Source organism: Gadus macrocephalus, chromosome 2 (genome assembly GCF_031168955.1).
Source record: "Gadus macrocephalus chromosome 2, ASM3116895v1".
In the NCBI taxonomy this organism is placed as follows: Eukaryota; Metazoa; Chordata; class Actinopteri; order Gadiformes; family Gadidae; genus Gadus; species Gadus macrocephalus.
The window spans coordinates 1008104-1026241 of NC_082383.1; the positions used below are offsets into that span (position 1 = coordinate 1008104).

At 47.0% G+C, this 18138-nt stretch overlaps 1 protein-coding gene across 1 annotated transcript; it reads left to right on the top strand.

Moving 5' to 3' along the window:
• Positions 1 to 356: 356 nt before the first annotated feature.
• On the top strand, positions 357 to 14974 carry LOC132470456 (glutamate receptor ionotropic, NMDA 2A-like). The gene is made up of 2 exons (XM_060069101.1): positions 357 to 1753; positions 14353 to 14974. The coding sequence occupies exons 1-2, from the start codon at positions 1673 to 1675 to the stop codon at positions 14920 to 14922; spliced, it is 651 nt and encodes a 216-aa protein (XP_059925084.1). The 5' UTR covers positions 357 to 1672; the 3' UTR covers positions 14923 to 14974.
• Positions 14975 to 18138: the final 3164 nt, after the last annotated feature.

Consider the following 18138-nt stretch of genomic DNA (forward strand, 5'->3'; position numbering starts at 1 on the left):
TGCAGTATTCCAGCTTCTGAGCCACTCTCGTTGCATATTATAGTTACATCGTATGTGCATCTGTGTACATATGCATTTCTATTTTACACATATTGATGATGTATATCTTAGGCTATTGATATCGATTTATTTATTTATTTTTTCAAGACCTAAACGCAAGTAAGAGAGAGAAAATCCGGGAAAGAGACTAATATAAAGAGAATAATATTAGTCTGCGTCTCAAATGACAAACATCGACGTCATAAGAGGAAGCCCCCCCTCGAACATGAAGCCGGGGCCCACCTGAACAGACCGTCAGTCAGTTGCTCCCGGTCCTCGCGCGCGCCCGGCATACAACGTCTGGACACCGGTCAGCCGTCTCGCGCCTGACCTTCGCTTGCGCGGAAGTTGAGTGAAAGTGGCGTCTGGCATTTAGTCTGACATTTCCATTACCACTTGATGATTGACCAACAAGATCGGCGTATAGGACGACGCAGAGCGTATGTCGGTGTGTTGCCCACAATCCATTAAAGTAATTCAGAAGAGTTGAGGGAGTGTTTATGTGCATCGCACGCAGGCTCCCCACTTGACTGCTGAGCCCTTTATGCAATCCGCTGTGTGCTCTCATCATGGGCTCGCATCCTCCCATCTGAGTTGATACCATCTTCATTTGGTCTTAAGGTATACATTCCCTACTTGAGTCATCCTAAAACGACCACGTTTCTCGACGATTTGCGCGTTGCAGAACAACGTCTTGACGCCAATGTAGGCCGCGTACAGCTTTAATAAATCATAGCGTCTTTTTGGTGGAGAATTGTGTGCGTTGTGCTGTAAGAGAGAGAGGGAGAGAGAGAGTGTGAGCGCGCGTGAGGAGGAGGAAGACGACTCCTCGTTTGTGATGCAGCCCGCGCGACTCCGTCCCCAACTGAGCTACTTCTTCAAGCGGCTCTAGCGCAAAACCACCGCCGTGCGAGAGGGCTATACATAGAGAGGCTTGGGCGCGCGGCGGCGAGGAAGAAATAGACGGATAGAGGTATTTAGATAGAACGGAATCGAGAGAGAGTGAGAGATAAAAATAGAAAAGGGAGAAAGATTGGGGGGAGAGAGAGAGAGAGGGAGAGGGAGATAGAGAGAACGAACCCCGACGGACAGACACTCGCGTCTATCCAGCTGCCCCTGCAGAAGCGCGCGAGCACAAATAGGTTACATGAACACATGCGCGCATAACACGCGCACGCGCCTACTCCTTCGCTGGCGCACATGTACAGCGGGAGACGGCGGAACAGTTGAGAGCGGGGTCCCGCGGTTTACAGGCTACCCAAAGCCCATGTGTGTGTGTGTGCGTCCGCGGCGGCTGCCTGCCTACCTCCTCTGTATTCTCTCTATGCCTCACCCGGGACAGGAATAACGGAATACCCGGAGCTTTTCAACAGCGACTGATTGTGAACCCCCACTCCACCCCCACCCCCCTTACAGCGTCTATACGGAACCGCCAGATATCGCAGCGCCGCGGAGCAGGACTACATGCAGCAGTCCACACACTATAGGACGATTGGATTACAACACTGATGTTTGATTCGCCGGCCCTTTTGGTGAAGTTATAACGGGGATTTCATTCATTCGTTTTTAGTTTTTTTCTCTCAGAACGTCGTGGGGATATTTTCCTATCGGCGTGTGCTCACCCCCCCAGTGGATGCATGGTTTCGCAGAGAAGGCACACTGTTGCAATGTGCTTTCACACCGCCGTTCCGGAGCTATGTGGAAGGGAGACGCTGTAAGTAGCCCCGTTTCTCCTACCGTCTCCTCTCGTGTCTAAAAAAGCGTTGAATAGCAGGGGTTTTTCAGGGTTAGCGTGTGGGCTGTGCACGGGGCTGGCCCCGCTCCTTGTTGAGCATCGGGGCGCTGGGGTGTTTTTACGCATAGCCATCACTTATCCAAAGTGCGGCATCCACAGCGCGATGAGGAATGGTACGAGTACCCCCAACCCCCCCTCACGCCCCCCAACCCACCAAAACAATTTAAACACTGGAGGACCACCGAGGCAAAATGTTAATCGCGTTCTGTGTAGAGCCTATTCGATTTGATTCCAACATTTCGGATCATATCGTTGGCGCAATGAGGACGACTGCTTCGTTTTTTACACACGAAGGAATAAACCGCTCCCCAATTACATTAGTATACTGTTTCTACATGTGGTTCGTGGTTTCAGATTTAATCTCAGATTTAAATGGGAAAATGAGTCGCACACAAATTACCATATTAACGCGTTAAGCGTGTGGGTTTCTTTATTCCAGACCAATTAACGTAAAACAAGTGAATGACATGAGAATCAACAGACGGCATATTCTTACGAGAAAAAATTATAATCCTCTTGGGTATAGACATTGGCGTGGCTTTGTCTCGTCACTGTTTGCGTGGCTTAACTTAAGTTCGCCTCTCTATCCCACGCAAGAAGATCACCACGTCAGCGATTTCGGGGTTCCGAATCTCTAGTCCACTTATTCATTCGTCTTCTGATGAGGGACAGACATGCGTCACACTCTCCTCTTTTCCACATGCCAAACCCCCTAACACACCCTACAGAGCTGAAAACTGGCTTTGTTAAAAAAAAACAATACACAAAAAAAGCCTACCCCCCCCCCCCCCCCCCCCACTGTTAAGAATAGGTTGTTCAAACGGTTAGGATCCAAATTACGCCGGTAGGGGTCGCAATTGCATTGTAGTGCCTTCGCCGGACCCAAATGGGTAGATCCAAATGCATTTACATCCCTCCTTGCCATCCCCACCCCTTCGCTTCCGTGCTCCGGATTCCGTCACGTGGTTGAATCGTAGTTCAAATAAAGGAACGGACAGACGTCTCTGCTCGAGCAAGTGTCCATTGTGGAAAGGCAATCCCATTGTACGACGGCATTGGTGTTTTTTTTTTAACAAACTAGCCTATTACCTGGCCGCTTGCAGTGAACCTCACTGAGTGAACAAAAAGGCTTAGATTTTCTTCTTCCGTTTTGATGGATGAAAAGAGGAAGGGGTGCATCAGAGCACCCTTATGGAACAGAAGCTGACTCTAGCCCATTAAACTTGTGATGAGAAGGAAAAGATGATAGAGCGAGCACTAAATGCAATGGGAAAGAGAGAGAGACGACGAGAGTGCTAGCCACACAATGATGCATAATGAAGAATTAGAGCAGTCTCTCTTAAACGGCTGAGATGCACAGGTGTACACAGGTGTACACAGGTGTACACAGGTGTACACAGGTGTACACAGGTGTACACAGGTGTACACAGGCCTCAGGTCTCAGGTGCAGGAGGGGCGAGAGAAGAACAAAAGAGAAGGCAAGACAGAGAGCGAGAGAGTTAGAAGAGAGGGAGAGCTACATTGTCGCTTAATCTATTATATAAGGGCACTCGCTGCATCGTTCCATGTATATTCTATAGACGCACATGAGCAAACACACGCACATGTACATTTGCACACATGTACACACCAATCACACACGCAAACAAACACATTCACACACAAACACGCTCCGAACATACACATGCACACACACCCCAATGGTTCACACACACACAGGACAGGGCAGGTGAGTGTGTTGGTTCGGAGAGGTGTGTGCAGCAGGCAGAACACATGTCCCAGGCTGAGGGCCAGCAGATGATCTGCACCGGGCCTCTCTGGGGGGCTTACGCACACTGGGGGGCGCACAAAGCAGAGGCCTGGATGGGTAGAGAGCGAGGAAGAGGCGGTCATCTCAATTATAAAGAGTGAATATATACCACACACACACACACGCACGCACGCACGCGCTCGCGAGCGCGCGCGCGCACACTCTCTCTCTGCTGGTGTGACATTTAAAAATGCTACTCTAAAATGTATTTACATCTGTTAATTCAGCCTAGCTGTCAACTTGAAAGCGATTCATAGAGCAATTATGGAATACAATCAATACTGCAGACTACTTGAATTACTACTTGTGTTTGTTAGCCATCTTGTGTTTTAATTATGTCCCTTGTGTGGTTTGGACTGGTGTTCTCGTTATTTTGACTCTGCATATTCATCCTCCGTCTTTGTGTGAGATGAGCAACTAAATGAGCGACGATTAACGATAAGGATGGTGAATGAAAAGAAAAAAAAATGGTATTGTCCCTTTTCTTTTAACAATTATGATGCACCTTAATGACAGCCTCTATATTGGTTTCCAATGCTGCTGCAGTGATCATTTCAATCAAAGTAGGCCAATGCCAAGAGAGCTCTGACTACAGAGAGTAGCATGTCTACGGTCTCATTGCAGTGTAACCAGGAAGACACAGACCCTCTTTTGGGTATTTTTGGCATTTTGGATACTCCTGTATTCAAAGCAGCTCAAACTAAAAACAAGAGATCAGGTGAAAAAAAATCGAATCACGTGATTAATAGGATTCTTTGCTTCTGCAATACTTGCATCATCAGGTTCAAAAACATAAATAATATAATATCATTAATAGAATGTCAGCCAGATGAGTCAAAGGGATCTTAGTGGATGCGAAAGAATGGTACCGTCCTACAGAGGACACATTGGCAAATGTAGTACATTTGCCAATAGACAATCAACAACAACTTCCTTCTGGTCTGTTTGGCCAAGTTCATTTACAAAACAATAGCTGACACGACGGACCTGTAGACCCCTAACTCCAACATTAAACCTACCACCCTAAATATACAAACGCACACAAAAAATATGCTAGCGTAATGCAATATTTACATATTCAAACATTTACAGGAATGCAATCCATAAGGTATTGGCACTCAAAACTCTTGTCTAAAATCGTATTGTGAAGTCCCTGCGTTTTCCGTCCCTACTTGATACAGATCCACATTATTCAGGAACAGGCAGGTAGTTTGGATTGGCAGCAGCCTTCGAGCATCAAACCCGGAACCATTTGACTGGGAGTCAAGCACCCCATAGCCACCGTTCCATACCATTGTTGGGTCGTGAATATACGGCGGTCATTACAGTGAGGATGAGGATTCGCTGACAATAAGCCTTTTTTTGGGGAGGAGATAAAGCCAGGATCATATGGTGATGATCGTAGGGTTCAGCTTTCTAGGGTCTTGCCAAGGGAGCAATGAAGGCTTTTCAAACACTTGGGTTGGAGAATGATGGACAAGGTAGACTACAGTGCAAGAAAATCATGGTTTTGCAGAATGCTTGCTGTCCCGAGACCAACATGTTCTCTGATCGCCCCGGGCCAACAACTAGTCCACGTCAGCCAATTAAAGAGAGGGCAGCATCCTTAGCATTCTGCCGCAAAAGAAGTGCATGGGGCGCGGCTAAGGGTGGTCTGGCAAGAGAGCCCTGACTTGAATGATGATCTGACACACTCAATTCAGTCCCTGGTTGACATCCTCTACTGGGCCGTTATGTAACCCCTTGTGCATTGTCCATACTAAATCAAAACATGAGGCAGCACAGTGTGGGGCTTCCATCTTTTGTGGGACACAGAAGAACTAAGAGATAGTTGGAGCGTGTTTAATTAGGTGTGGTTTAGCATTGCCTTAACAACTGCAATGCATACACATTTTTTAGTGTAATTGCAAAAAGGCGTTTATCTGTTGCATTACTTGAGTAGCTGGTGATTTTCTCCGGAGGATAAGAGAGGATGGTAGACACTATGGAGGAACTGAAAGTGTAGGAGGAGGGATGCAGCGGCAAGCGGACGCCCTGGTGATGGATGTAGCGGTGGATAGAGGGACGGATGATGACGGATGAGCCAGGGAGAACAACTCTCTTGTGTAGAGGAAGAGGAATCGCTGGTAATGGATGAAGGAAGTGGTGGCGTGCGTGAAGTGGATACATTAAATAGTGTAGTTAGACAAAGTTAAAAAGACAACAGGAAACAATAGGAGCATAGCATCCATTATGAAGATAATGAAGGCGCTTCCACTAATGCAACTATGCTAATGCGAATGGTTTTCTAACAATCAGTTTTAATAGTTGAGTTGAGAAATCAGCAAATACATGGGCCGGCAACTGACAAACATATCTCTGCAATATCACTGGTATTACATTTAATCAGATATAATATGACGGCTAAGCCTTCACTATAATTATGTATTCATGCAAAACTAAATATAAATGAAAATGTTGAGCCCATCCACATTGTATCAATAACGAAGCATCATTTGCAGGTTTAATTGGGAAGTTGTGTTTCTGGGAAGCACCCATTCCCATTTATTGTTGGGAGATTGAGGGAAGAATGTTGTTGAAGCATCGCTGCAACGCCAAAGCCATTTGTGTAGTGTGTGGAAAGACCTCTGCACCAGAGCTATTGAGGAGGGATGGCATCCAGACCTCTGCACCAGAGCTATTGAGGAGGGATGGCATCCAGACCTCTGCACCAGAGCTATTGAGGAGGGATGGCATCCAGACCTCTGCACCAGAGCTATTGAAGAGTGATGGCATCCAGATCATATCATACCTTCGTCATGTGTGTATTTTAAGTATGCATAGCTTCAGTGCAGATTACAGCCTGAGCTTTGGTGTGCAGAAAGACGGTGGAAGGCAGAAAGGCTCACTCGCATGGATAAGAGATGCAGCAAGGATAGCATGAAAGGCAGTAGGCCTTAGCTCTGCCAGCCTCTACTTATTATTATTCAGTAGTCTGTTTCATTTCAAATATACAGCGATTAAAAGACAGCGATAAGGGTCAAGATATGTATGGACAAACTAGACATCTTTAGGCTATGAATGTAATTACTGATTGTATACCTTCTTGGGACTGTGCGACTTTTGCTAATTTGGGAGTGCAATCTCCGGGAACAAATTGATATTTTTGGATGATTATAGCGACTTATCTTTAAAATGAAGGAAACCCATTGACCTCATATAATTGTCTCCTAGCCCAGAAGGGCATACAGGTGGAGGAGTTCGGCGGGATGGATACATCCACGTTTTGGATAGATGGAAAGAAAACATAACGTATATATTGAATACAGAGACACAAATGCACACATGCGTGGCCAATTAACCCAAGCATTGCGTCATACATACGGTATAGCGTTCTCCTCTAAGTTAGCCTTGCCACGTAAATAAAACATCCATCCTTAGACTATGAGCACTGCACTGATTCAATATTAATGCCATTTAGGATGAAGCACCAACCAATATGGGTATGTCGGCACAGCCATTTATATTTATTGTCTTTTCAAGGTAATGCCGTATGAATTATTAATAGGTGTAAAACCCAAGTTGCGCATGTGAACCTGACGTGTGTGTAATGTGGCTGTCGGACCCTATGGTCATGAGCAGAACGCCGCTGAAGAGAGGGACCTCAGCTAGGGCAGTACTAGTGTAGAGCGCTGGGATGAATAGTGTTGGTTTGCAGTGTGGTGTTCATATTTTACAATGCATTCTCAAAGTGCATATGTCCATGTGTCTACGAATTGAGAATTGAGGCTCATTTTGGAAAATAATCGTGTGACCTTGATCGGTGTGTGTGTGCGTTTGCGCGAGTGTGTGTGTGTGTGTGTGTGTGTGCGCGCACGCGCATGGGAGAGAGAGAACCATGGCTTAGACGTGCCTGCCAAACATAATTTACTGTTGTTGTGCCAAAGAATGGTAGCTTTTGTGTGGCAACAAATCGCCTCAATTCAACTTGGCTGATGGAGCTCTCTCTCTCTCTAATACAAACACCCATTCGATCTCGCACTCTCTCTCTCTCTCTACCTCTCTACCGGGCTCTCTACAGCTCTCTCTCTCTCTCTCTTAACACCCATTCTCTCTTCAGTTTCTTTACTGTTCTCGCTCTCTTTAACACACATACACAATTATTATCTCTCTCTCTCTGCCTGTTCATCTCTCAACATTTTTGGGGGATTCTCTCTTATTTCTGCACGTCCATCTCTCTAAATCCATCTCCTCCTCCGATACTGCAAAATTCAGACTAGGAGACTAAAAATATCCCTCTTTTGTCAGTCAGATTTTGCACAGCCCTCTGTGGCAATAAGAATAATCTCATCAACAATGGCCTGGATGACTCTGACTGCAGTCATACTTTATATCATACATTGGAAAAGATTTGACCTGTTTCCTTAGCTTCCTTAGCTTCGCGCGCACACACACACACACACACACACACACACACACACACACACACACACACACACACACACACACACACACACACACACACACACACACACACACACACACACACACACACACACACACACACACTGTGTGTGTGCGTGCACCTGTATCATCATTCACAGGTGTTACTACACCTCAGCAACTTGCTCGATGGCACTGCAGTTATTAATGACGAGGACAGCCAGTTTTATATCTCTCCCTGCCACCACTGAAATGTATTATTCAGCCCCTTCCCCCTCCCAACACAAACCCTTGAGAGATCTCCCAGCACATTTTGCCCAGTGAAAAAGATAAACTTCTTCTGAGAGGCTTTAAGGACCAGCATATGCTATGTGACTAGCACATAATAATAATGTGCTAGCAACGATGCTATTTTTGATTATCCTCCAAAGGCAAATGCCGGCTAATGTCACAATAAGCAGCGACTGCCCCGTGTGAGGTCAGCTGTTCTTGGAACCGTATGTTCCAGTGCATTTGGGCACTTGGGCATTCGGGCACAACACCTAAAAACAACTAGCATGTATTCCAGAGAGCTGCAGCTTTTGTCTAGGCCTAGTACTTTGTGAAACCCCATGGTTTATATGGTTCAAACAGATATTAAAAGATGCCAGACAACCACGCAACGTTTTCTAATTTCTAATATGAGTCGTTTGACCCCGGAAACCCTCTTTTGTTATTAAGCAGTTGATGTTGAGAAATCTGCCCTCAAGCCAGTCCATGTGCACGCACAATCTCATCCTTACCGAGCGTGTGCGTCAGTAAAACTATAGTTATTTTTTATGCTAGAGAACACATGTTCACGTCTGATATTAACAACATAAGCTGTCGCTAGCTGACCCCCGTGCAGACGTCTGAGGCTTTATTAAACTCTTGTTGGGGTCAGCAGTGTTTCCTGTGCAGGCGTTTTGCTTGACACCAGGGTACAACCATCAACTAGCGTAGCGCTTTGTGGCCCGCAGTGGGCCCTTGATGTTTTAATGAACCACAGCAACAAACAACAGTATTTTCTTTCAGGGGCAATGTTTTAAAAGAATATATTTTCTTTCCGCTAACCTCAGAGAGCAGCTGGTGCGTTTTTGTTGATTTCAAATTGTATTAAAAAAATCTGAAGTTCAATAAATACGTTGTCTTCAGAAGTTCCTGGGGTTAAACCCGGTGCTTCGGTAGATGCCATGTCAGCCGCAGCCTACAGTCCCCAGTCTTATCAAGCCCGACTGCCGTCAACGTCGCGGTTGTTTTTCGGTTTGCCTTCGCTGCTTGCTTGAATGCAGAGTGTTGAGGTTTAACGGATGATCCTTGGTCGGCCAGCTGCGACGCGGTGTTAAGGAAGCCCGCTCCTTTGCGAGCCACCATAGACCACTCCGACTGTAGCAACATAAGCCCAAACGGGGAAGCGGTGGCGCAACATTTAATCTGCCCGTTCAGTAGCAGTAAATAAATTCCACTGGAACCGAGAACGTAAAAGTGCAAGAGTGCAGAAAAGGAAGTTTGCGGTGTGTTTCATCAAGACTTCCATCTGGCTGAGGTGTGTGTGTGTGTGTGTGTGTGTGTGTGTGTGTGTGTGTGTGTGTGTGTGTGTGTGTGTGTGTGTGTGTGTGTGTGTGTGTGTGTGTGTGTGTGTGTGTGTGTGTGTTGCGGGGTTCTAATGGCACTCCTGCGTACCATGTTATATTAGGAGACCGTATCGACGGGTCTGTGGAGGTCCATAAATCCCACGAGACAGGACTCTCCTGATCACCTCAGTGTTTAAATTCATGGCTGGTTTTCCCCACCAAGGGGAGGGGCAAGGTGATGTATTGGTTGTGTGTGTGCGTGCGTGTGTGTGTGTGTGTGCACATGTGTGTGTGTGGCAGGGGTGGGGGGGGGGGGGGGGGGGGAATAGCATATCAATATCAATGATGCTGTGCACATACTAATAAAAGTGGTGGCTTCGGCAGTGAATCCATCAGGCGTCTATAGGTTGGTGGGGGCGCCACATGTTTTATGGCGCCGTGCCTTCGCTGCTCGCGCTCTGCCGTTGTTGAGCACAGCACCATGTAAGAATCCCATCAGTGCGTGTGTGTTTGTGTTTGTAGAAAAATCTATCACCGTTCTATAATAAGATGATACCAAAACCATCTCAAAATATGTCTCCTGTTATTAGCGCTTGATTCGCTTTTCTCACACTTATTCAAATGTCACTAAATGTCACTGATCCGGGGTCGTGCGCACTGTCCACTGCTGTTATTTCAGGTCAGAGACTTTGATCTGACGTCAGCCAATCAGTGGGATGTGCACGGGCCTGTGATAGTGAACACCGTACAATGGCAGCTCTCTCGCTGCGCTATCACTGCGCATGGGCTAGATCCAAAATAGGAATGGGATGGCCCCTGTCCGAACCACTGAAATCTGACGGCTGCCATGCAGAGCAAAATAAAATGAATGTTTGAAAAAACTTGCTTTAGACTCCGACACACGCAACATGCTGGATGCGTGTTGCTTGTGAGAGCAAATTCCTTAATGAAGGCACACTTAAGGAATGACCTTTAGCATACATTGAGTTTGATTTGCTGACTTTAAATCCTCAATTAAATGCCGGATAGAACTCAATTTTTTTTCTTTCTGCTCAAATACGTCCGATACCTTTATGGCTTTCTGTTCGATATGTGTGCAGAGCTTAGCTTATATAAACATGCATGAACACAAGCTATAAAATGCAGACTTCCTGCATACTCCACAACCTCAAAAAAATATAGTAAGATGAGCACATGAGTAAGGAAGGTAATATTAGGTCTCAAACTGTATTGCTACACGCGCAGAATATGGAGAGAAAAACTGAAAAACGATGCTATCGCTGTTCTCAAGACGGCTGGCAATGTCGTTCCATCTCCTGATGAAACGCGTGTGTCAAAAGCACCACGTTTGAGTTCCCCATTCCCAGATGTAATGCTGATTTAAAATTTCCTTATGGTTTATAGGCCTCGCCTTGCCTACTAACACCAAGTTATGAATAGCAAGCTTATGAAGGTCATAATTCATCACTAGTCTATTACTCAAGCATGCCTGGTAGGCATATACTGGAAATATTAATGGGTTTATGTATGAAACCAGAATGGGGAATACTTGGTTCTCAGGAGATTGCATACACACGGTGGCAGAGGAGAGCATAGAAGCTCATGGCAATTTGTAAACAGACCTTATAAAATTCCCTAATAATATACGTTTGTTATTTACGGTTGAACCACCTCTCACCACCAAAATGCTTCGGTGAGAGGTTTTAAGAATAGGCATCGCCCAACACAAACAAACACACACATACACTCTTGCGTAGACATTCACATCATAATACAGAATCAATATTGTGCCTTTGTTTACTTTGATGGCCACACCTAACTATACTGGACTCTGAGGTGTAACCTCCTCTGTTATTTTCACACATGGGTGACAATTCCCCCCCTATTATAGCTCTGACACATGCACAACGTTGGAGTCTCTGGAAACACTGGATGTCCAAGTTAGCGAAGGAGCACCATCTTCGTGTGTGTGTGTGTGTGTGTGTGTGTGTGTGTGTGTGTGTGTGTGTGGGCGTGGGCGTGGGCTTGTGTGTGTGTGTGCTGTCTCCGGTGATGTCACTGTGTTCTTCTGCTCGGTTTGGTGCTTTAACTACTGTCGCTTCAGATCTTCCTCAGCTCTGTTCTGTTGTACCACTCTATCCCCCCCCCCCCCCTTAACCTCCCCATCCATGCTCCCCCCCCCACACACACACACACACACACACACACACACACACACACACACACACACACACACACACACACACACACACACACACACACACACACACACACACACACACTTGAGCAAAGACCCCATATACTGCCACAAACTAACTGTGGACCTATATTATACAAAGGCAAAGTGAAGAACGTATACACACGCACAGAGTCATGTGCACGCACACATAACAATGTGTGCACATAACAGTGCTCCATCCATGATTTCCTTTATGCAGACTGACTTGGACTTCTCATACAGGAAGGCTTCTCATACATAACACATACAAACAAAACAAATACACAACAGACACAGACTCACACACAAAACACGCACACACACAGACACACATGACACACACACACACACACACACATATGACAGACATACACATGACAAACACACACATTCGATTTGGCATCACAGCATTCAAGCAAATCCCTCCCATCAGATACACACGCACACCCTGCTGGCACCACACCGAAAAGAATCAGAAACACATGTGCACGCACATAGACACGTGCACACTGAGGAGCCCCTCCCCCCTCTGCTCCTCTATCTGTCACACCCCACAACAAACACACCTCCTTGATAAGGGCAGCCCCCCGTGTTATATGTCTTCAACCATACGAGGAGCCATGTGCTATTAATAGCTCCCCCTCTCTGAACCGCCTCCCATCCCATCTTTATGTAATTTACTTAAACCCATGGGAGTGTGTGTGTGTGTGTGTGTGTGTGTGTGTGTGTGTGTGTGTGTGTGTGTGTGTGTGTGTGTGTGTGTGTGTGTGTGTGTGTGTGTGTGTGTGTGTGTGTGTGTGACTATCTGTGTGTGTGTGTGTGTGAGACTCTGTGTGTGTGTGTGTGTGTGTGTGTGTGTGTGTGTGTGTGCGTGTGTGTCACACAGGTTCAGAGTTAATTATAATAAATCATTCTGGCTGAAGTCATTTTTCCCTCAGCATACTGTTTAAAGCAGCTTCTGTGTGGTGTCCATCCGGGGAGCTCACGACGTCACGGGCCCGAGCCTCTAGTCAGTGGTGCTGCTCCTGGGCTGGAGCTCTGGACTCCGTTGCTCTTTAAGCGGTTCCCATCTCCCCTCTGTTGGTTCTGCTGCCAGTAGGGCTTTCCTGGAATGGGCAAGGCAACTTTATTTATATAGCACTTTTCAAACACGAGGCAGACTCAAAGTGCTTCACAGAAATATCGTCATCAAATAAAATAAAATAATAAAATAAATGGAAAGGCAGTCCATTGTTTGAGCTGTCTTCGCAGAGAAAGCAGGGACAGTTTAATGTTTGTGTCGTCGCGGAAACCCAAACGTATCCGACCGGGACTCGCTCGGAGTGACAGTGGAGATTTTGAACCGTTTTGAACTACTTCCTCCTCGAGAAGTTTTCTGCTTGGTACAGAGTAAATCAAGCAAATTGAAAGGTGAAATGAGTCTCGTTAACACAGACATGGCAACGAGAGAACCTTGAAACCATTCACTTTCTCTCAAATTAAAATGTGACGCATTAGGGCACTTGCGTAAACACGTTTCTTCGATACAATGACGATCAGCAGACACACACAATAGTGCAGGCGTGCACATTTTCAACGCCACACACACACACACACACACACACACACACACACACACACACACACACACACACACACACACACACACACACACACACACACACACACACACACACAGAGGAAGGCACACTTTCTTTATCTCAACATGACACATTTGCCATCGTAATCAAGCCATTAACACAAAGTGTGGAAGGCTTTTGGGAGACAAACCGCGCCGCAGTTATAATAATGGCTGCTGAATGTTTTGTCGTTGGATGCTAGGGCCACTAATTACAGAGAGAAGGGAAGAGAAACTGTGCCTACGTCTTTTGGACAGCTCCTGAATAATCCGCCTGCAAAAAAAATCGTGACCACAAACTACATCCTTCTTAGTCATCGCCACTTCCTCCTTATCCACCCCCTACCTACGATGTCTTAAAGATATCCTCTCTCTCTCTCTCGCTCTCTCTCTCTCTTCTGCGTGTCCATATTCTCTTTCAGTGTGCGATGCAGGGTTAATAGCTTGAATAACTTTGTCATAACTACTCAAAAGAAAAAATAAGTAATACTTATATTGCTGTCTGTAAATTTAAATGTTAACATGAATTGTTTCTTCTTCTCCTCACCCCTTCCTCCTCCTGGCCTCTCTGTCTGTCTGTCTGTCTGTCTGTCTCTCTCTCTCTCTCTCTCTGTCTCTGTCTCTGTCTCTGTCTCTCTCTCTGTCTCCCCCTCTATGTCTCCCCCCCTCTCTCTCTCTCTCTCTCTCTCTCTCTCTCTCTCTCTCTCTCTCTCTCTCTCTCTCTCTCTCTCTCTCTCTCTCTCTCTCTCTCTCTCTCTCACGGTCTCTGTCTCCCCCTCCCCCTCTCTGTCTCCCTCTCTCTCTGTCTCTCTCTCTCTCTGTCTCCCCCTCTCTGTCTCTCCCTCTCCCTCCATCCAGGGGATGAAGAGGTCGGTCAGCATGTCAGCCGGCAGCGGCAGGAGGACCCGACGGAGCCCTAGCAGGGGCGCTGGTACGGGCGCCAACAACTGTACCAGCAGCAGCGTCAGCGGCACCCGATGTGGAGCTCTGTTCCCGCTGGTCCTCGTGGCGGCGCTGGCGCTCCTCGCCGGGTCCGCCTCCGCCCAGAAGCGGGGCGGCGGCGGCGGCGGCGGAGGGGGAGGCGGCCAGGAGAAGGTGCCGGTGCTGAACATCGCGGTGATCCTGGGGCGGACCCGCTACATCTCGGACCGCGACATCCGCGCGCTGTGGAGCAAGGAGGAGCCGGTGGACGTCAACGTGCTCACGCTGCTGGTCAACGAGACGGACCCCAAGAGCATCATCACGCACATGTGCGACCTGATGTCCGGCACCAAGATCCACGGCGTGGTGTTCGGCGACGGCACCGACCAGGAGGCCATCGCCCAGATTTTGGATTTTATTTCCTCGCAGACACTCATCCCCATCCTGGGCATCCATGGGGGATCCTCCATGATCATGGCCGACAAGGTGCGTACACCGTGGCGGTGAGATGGGTGGGTGGATGATAGATTGGTTGGATGGATGGGTTGGTTGGATGGGTTGGTTGGATGGATGGATGGGTTGGATGGGTTGGTTGGATGGATGGGTTGGTTGGTTGGATGGGTGGGTTGGTTGGATGGATGGGTTGGTGGGTTGGTTGGATGGATGGGTTGGTTGGATGGGTTGGTTGGATGGGTTGGTTGGATGGATGGGTTGGTTGGTTGGATGGATGGGTTGGTTGGATGGGTGGGTGGGTTGGTTGGATGGATGGGTTGGTTGGTTGGTTCGATGGATGGGTTGGTTGGTTGGTTCGATGGATGGGTTGGTTGGATGGGTTGGATGGATGGGTTGGTTGGATGGATGGATGGGTGGGTTGGTTGGATGGATGGGTTGGTTGGTTGGATGGATGGATGGGTTGGTTGGATGGATGGGTGGGTGGGTTGGTTGGATGGATGGGTTGGTGGGTTGGATGGGTTGGTTGGATGGATGGGTTGGTTGGATGGATGGGTTGGTTGGTTGGATGGGTTGGTTGGATGGGTTGGTTGGATGGGTGGGTGGGTTGGTTGGATGGATGGGTTGGTTGGTTGGTTGTTTGGTTGGATGGATGGGTTGGTTGATTTGATGTGTGGATGGCTAGATGATAGATTGAATGGATGGATAGGTTGGTTGCTTGGATGGATGGATGGGTTGGTTGATTGGATGGATGTACTGGAATATAAAGAGGGACCAAACTCAAATTGCAATTGCAGTTTGGTTCCTCCTTTCGGTTTCAGAACCAACTACAATGGCAAGCGTTTGACCAGCGTTTGACGAGCGCTGTTGTTTGACCTCTCTGGAAGGCTGAATGGATCAAAGCACAGCATTATTGCCTATTCTCTGTATTACAATACAACAGTCTCTCTCAACATTGCAACCCAACACAGAGTCTGAGGTGGGGCGGTTATAGCACAGGCATGAGGGGAGGCAAGGTGATCATTAGTGAGGAAGAGGAAGAGGAGGGTGCCTGACGACCGAAGAGGGAGATAGGCTCCGGGAGGGTTGGGGAAGCTGTGCCTGTCTTGAATGGGAAATAGAAAAAACCAGAGGGAAACTGGGAATGGAAAGATAAGGAGGATGCGGTGGGGGAGGGGGCTTAGAGAAAGAAATGGAGGGGGGGAGGGAATTATAATGTGTGTGTGTGTGTGTGTGTGTGTGTGTGTGTGTGTGTGTGTGTGTGTGTGTGTGTGTGTGTGTGTGTGTGTGTGTGTGTGTGTGTGTGTGTGTGTGTGTGTGTGTGTGTGTGTGTGTGATGTAAGCGTAGTTCATTAAATGGCTATGCAGACATCTAATTATTTTACGCATTATATCGATGTATTTGACAGTCAAGTCCATGGTATCATCCCATGATTTGTCCGACTATTGTTGTCTTCACTACAGGTTGTGAGTGGGCAGGTTAGGCCGGATGTACTAGTCAATACCAGCGTTCCCGTGCTGCTGCTTGGGCACTCAGTCCGCCCTAATCCTAGAGTGGAATGTGCAGAGGAGACGGTCGCTCCCATAATTACCCCTCCCAAGCTGGAAGGCCCCAAGTGTGTTGGTCCCTTCATGGTTCATGGTCAGGCACGCCTTCCAGGGTGTGTGTGTGTGTGTGTGTGTGTGTGTGTGTGTGTGTGTGTGTGTGTGTGTGTGTGTGTGTGTGTGTGTGTGTGAGAAACACCCACATGGATAAAAAATAATAATGCTGTATTTATGGATGGACCCTGTGTGTGTGTGATTGTGTGCCTTGAACTCTGAGACTAATCTCATAGCGGTTGGCTTCCAGTTGAAGCCTTTTCCATGTCAACCCTAGAGAATCCTCTCTCTGAGCTCCCCCTAGTTTTAAAAGAGGAACCAGTTATGACTCATCTCCTCTCTCCTCTTTTCTCCTGTCATCTTGTGCTCTCTCTCTCTCTTGTTCTCTCTTTCTCTCTCTCTCTCTCTCTCGTTCTCTCGTTCTCTCGTTCTCTCGCTCTCGCTCTCGCTCTCTCTTTCGCTCTCACTCTCTCTTTCGCTCTCGCTCTCTCTTTCTCTCTCCTTAATTAGAGTATCTTCCTGCCCTGGTCTGTTCGATACATCACATTCCTTTGTTCGATAAGACATCCCTTTACCGTATTGTAAAGAACACATTATTGATTATGAGGATGAAATGCATACTAAGTAATTTTTCCCTTGATGGGACCATTTTGAAGGTAATATTATAATAGGATGAAAATACCATTGCGTAAAAAGATTTTTTGCGTGAAATGCTTTACTTGACCTCTTTACGAATTGTACATTCTTAATACATTTATTTTGGATATTTATTTCCTTACATTATTTGGTATTTGTTTTGATGTTTCTTTCATACACTCCATCTTTCTCCACTCTGGCCGCACGGCCATTCGTCTGCTGGAGACATGCGTGTGTGCAGTTGCCCGGCTGAATGGTTATCGACTCGCGCTCAAACACCAATCTGGCCGGGCCAATGGCGGCAGGCAGGAGCTGTGTGTTTCTCGTGATCTCCCACACTTCAAGCCTATTTCTTTTCTTCTTCCTCCTCAGCGCCTTAACCTCACGCCGGTCCGACCCGTCTGAGGTTTTCTATTGATTGAACTGATTTGCTCCAGTGGGAGAAGATCCTGCTGGATCTGATTAAAGCCTTACTCACTTGTAGCGCGTGACCCTGAAATCCATGTTTACTGCATGAAGAATCCATGTTAACTGCATATGCTGCTGTCTAAGGGGGATAACCTTTTTAATTTGTTGTAGCCAAAAATAACGAGACAAGATATTTATTATATTTTGACGATATTTCTTTCACAATGATGTTGGTATGTGCCTGCTTGTCCATGTGCAAGCCTGAAACGGTCTGCTCCCTCCCTCCCTCCCTGCGCCATTGAGAAGTGTTGCATTCATGAATCTGTGATTGACAGGCTAGAGGTATTCCTCGAACCAATCAGGCGAGACATGCCCCCGATTGGTCAGAAGTCAGCCGGGAGTGTTTTGAATCAAAATCGTCTCCTACAGAGGTGAACTTGATAAAGGATATCATCACGGCATCAAAGCTGAAGGATGACTGTTGCATTTGCACAAATTAGACTCAAATAATAGTTCTTGAATCCTACAGGCAGCCCCTTTACTGTGCAGAAATGTACAAGCTTTAACCTATAAACCATGGGCGGACAAGAACAATCTGGATGGATATTTAGTGTTTCCTCCGCGAGGGGG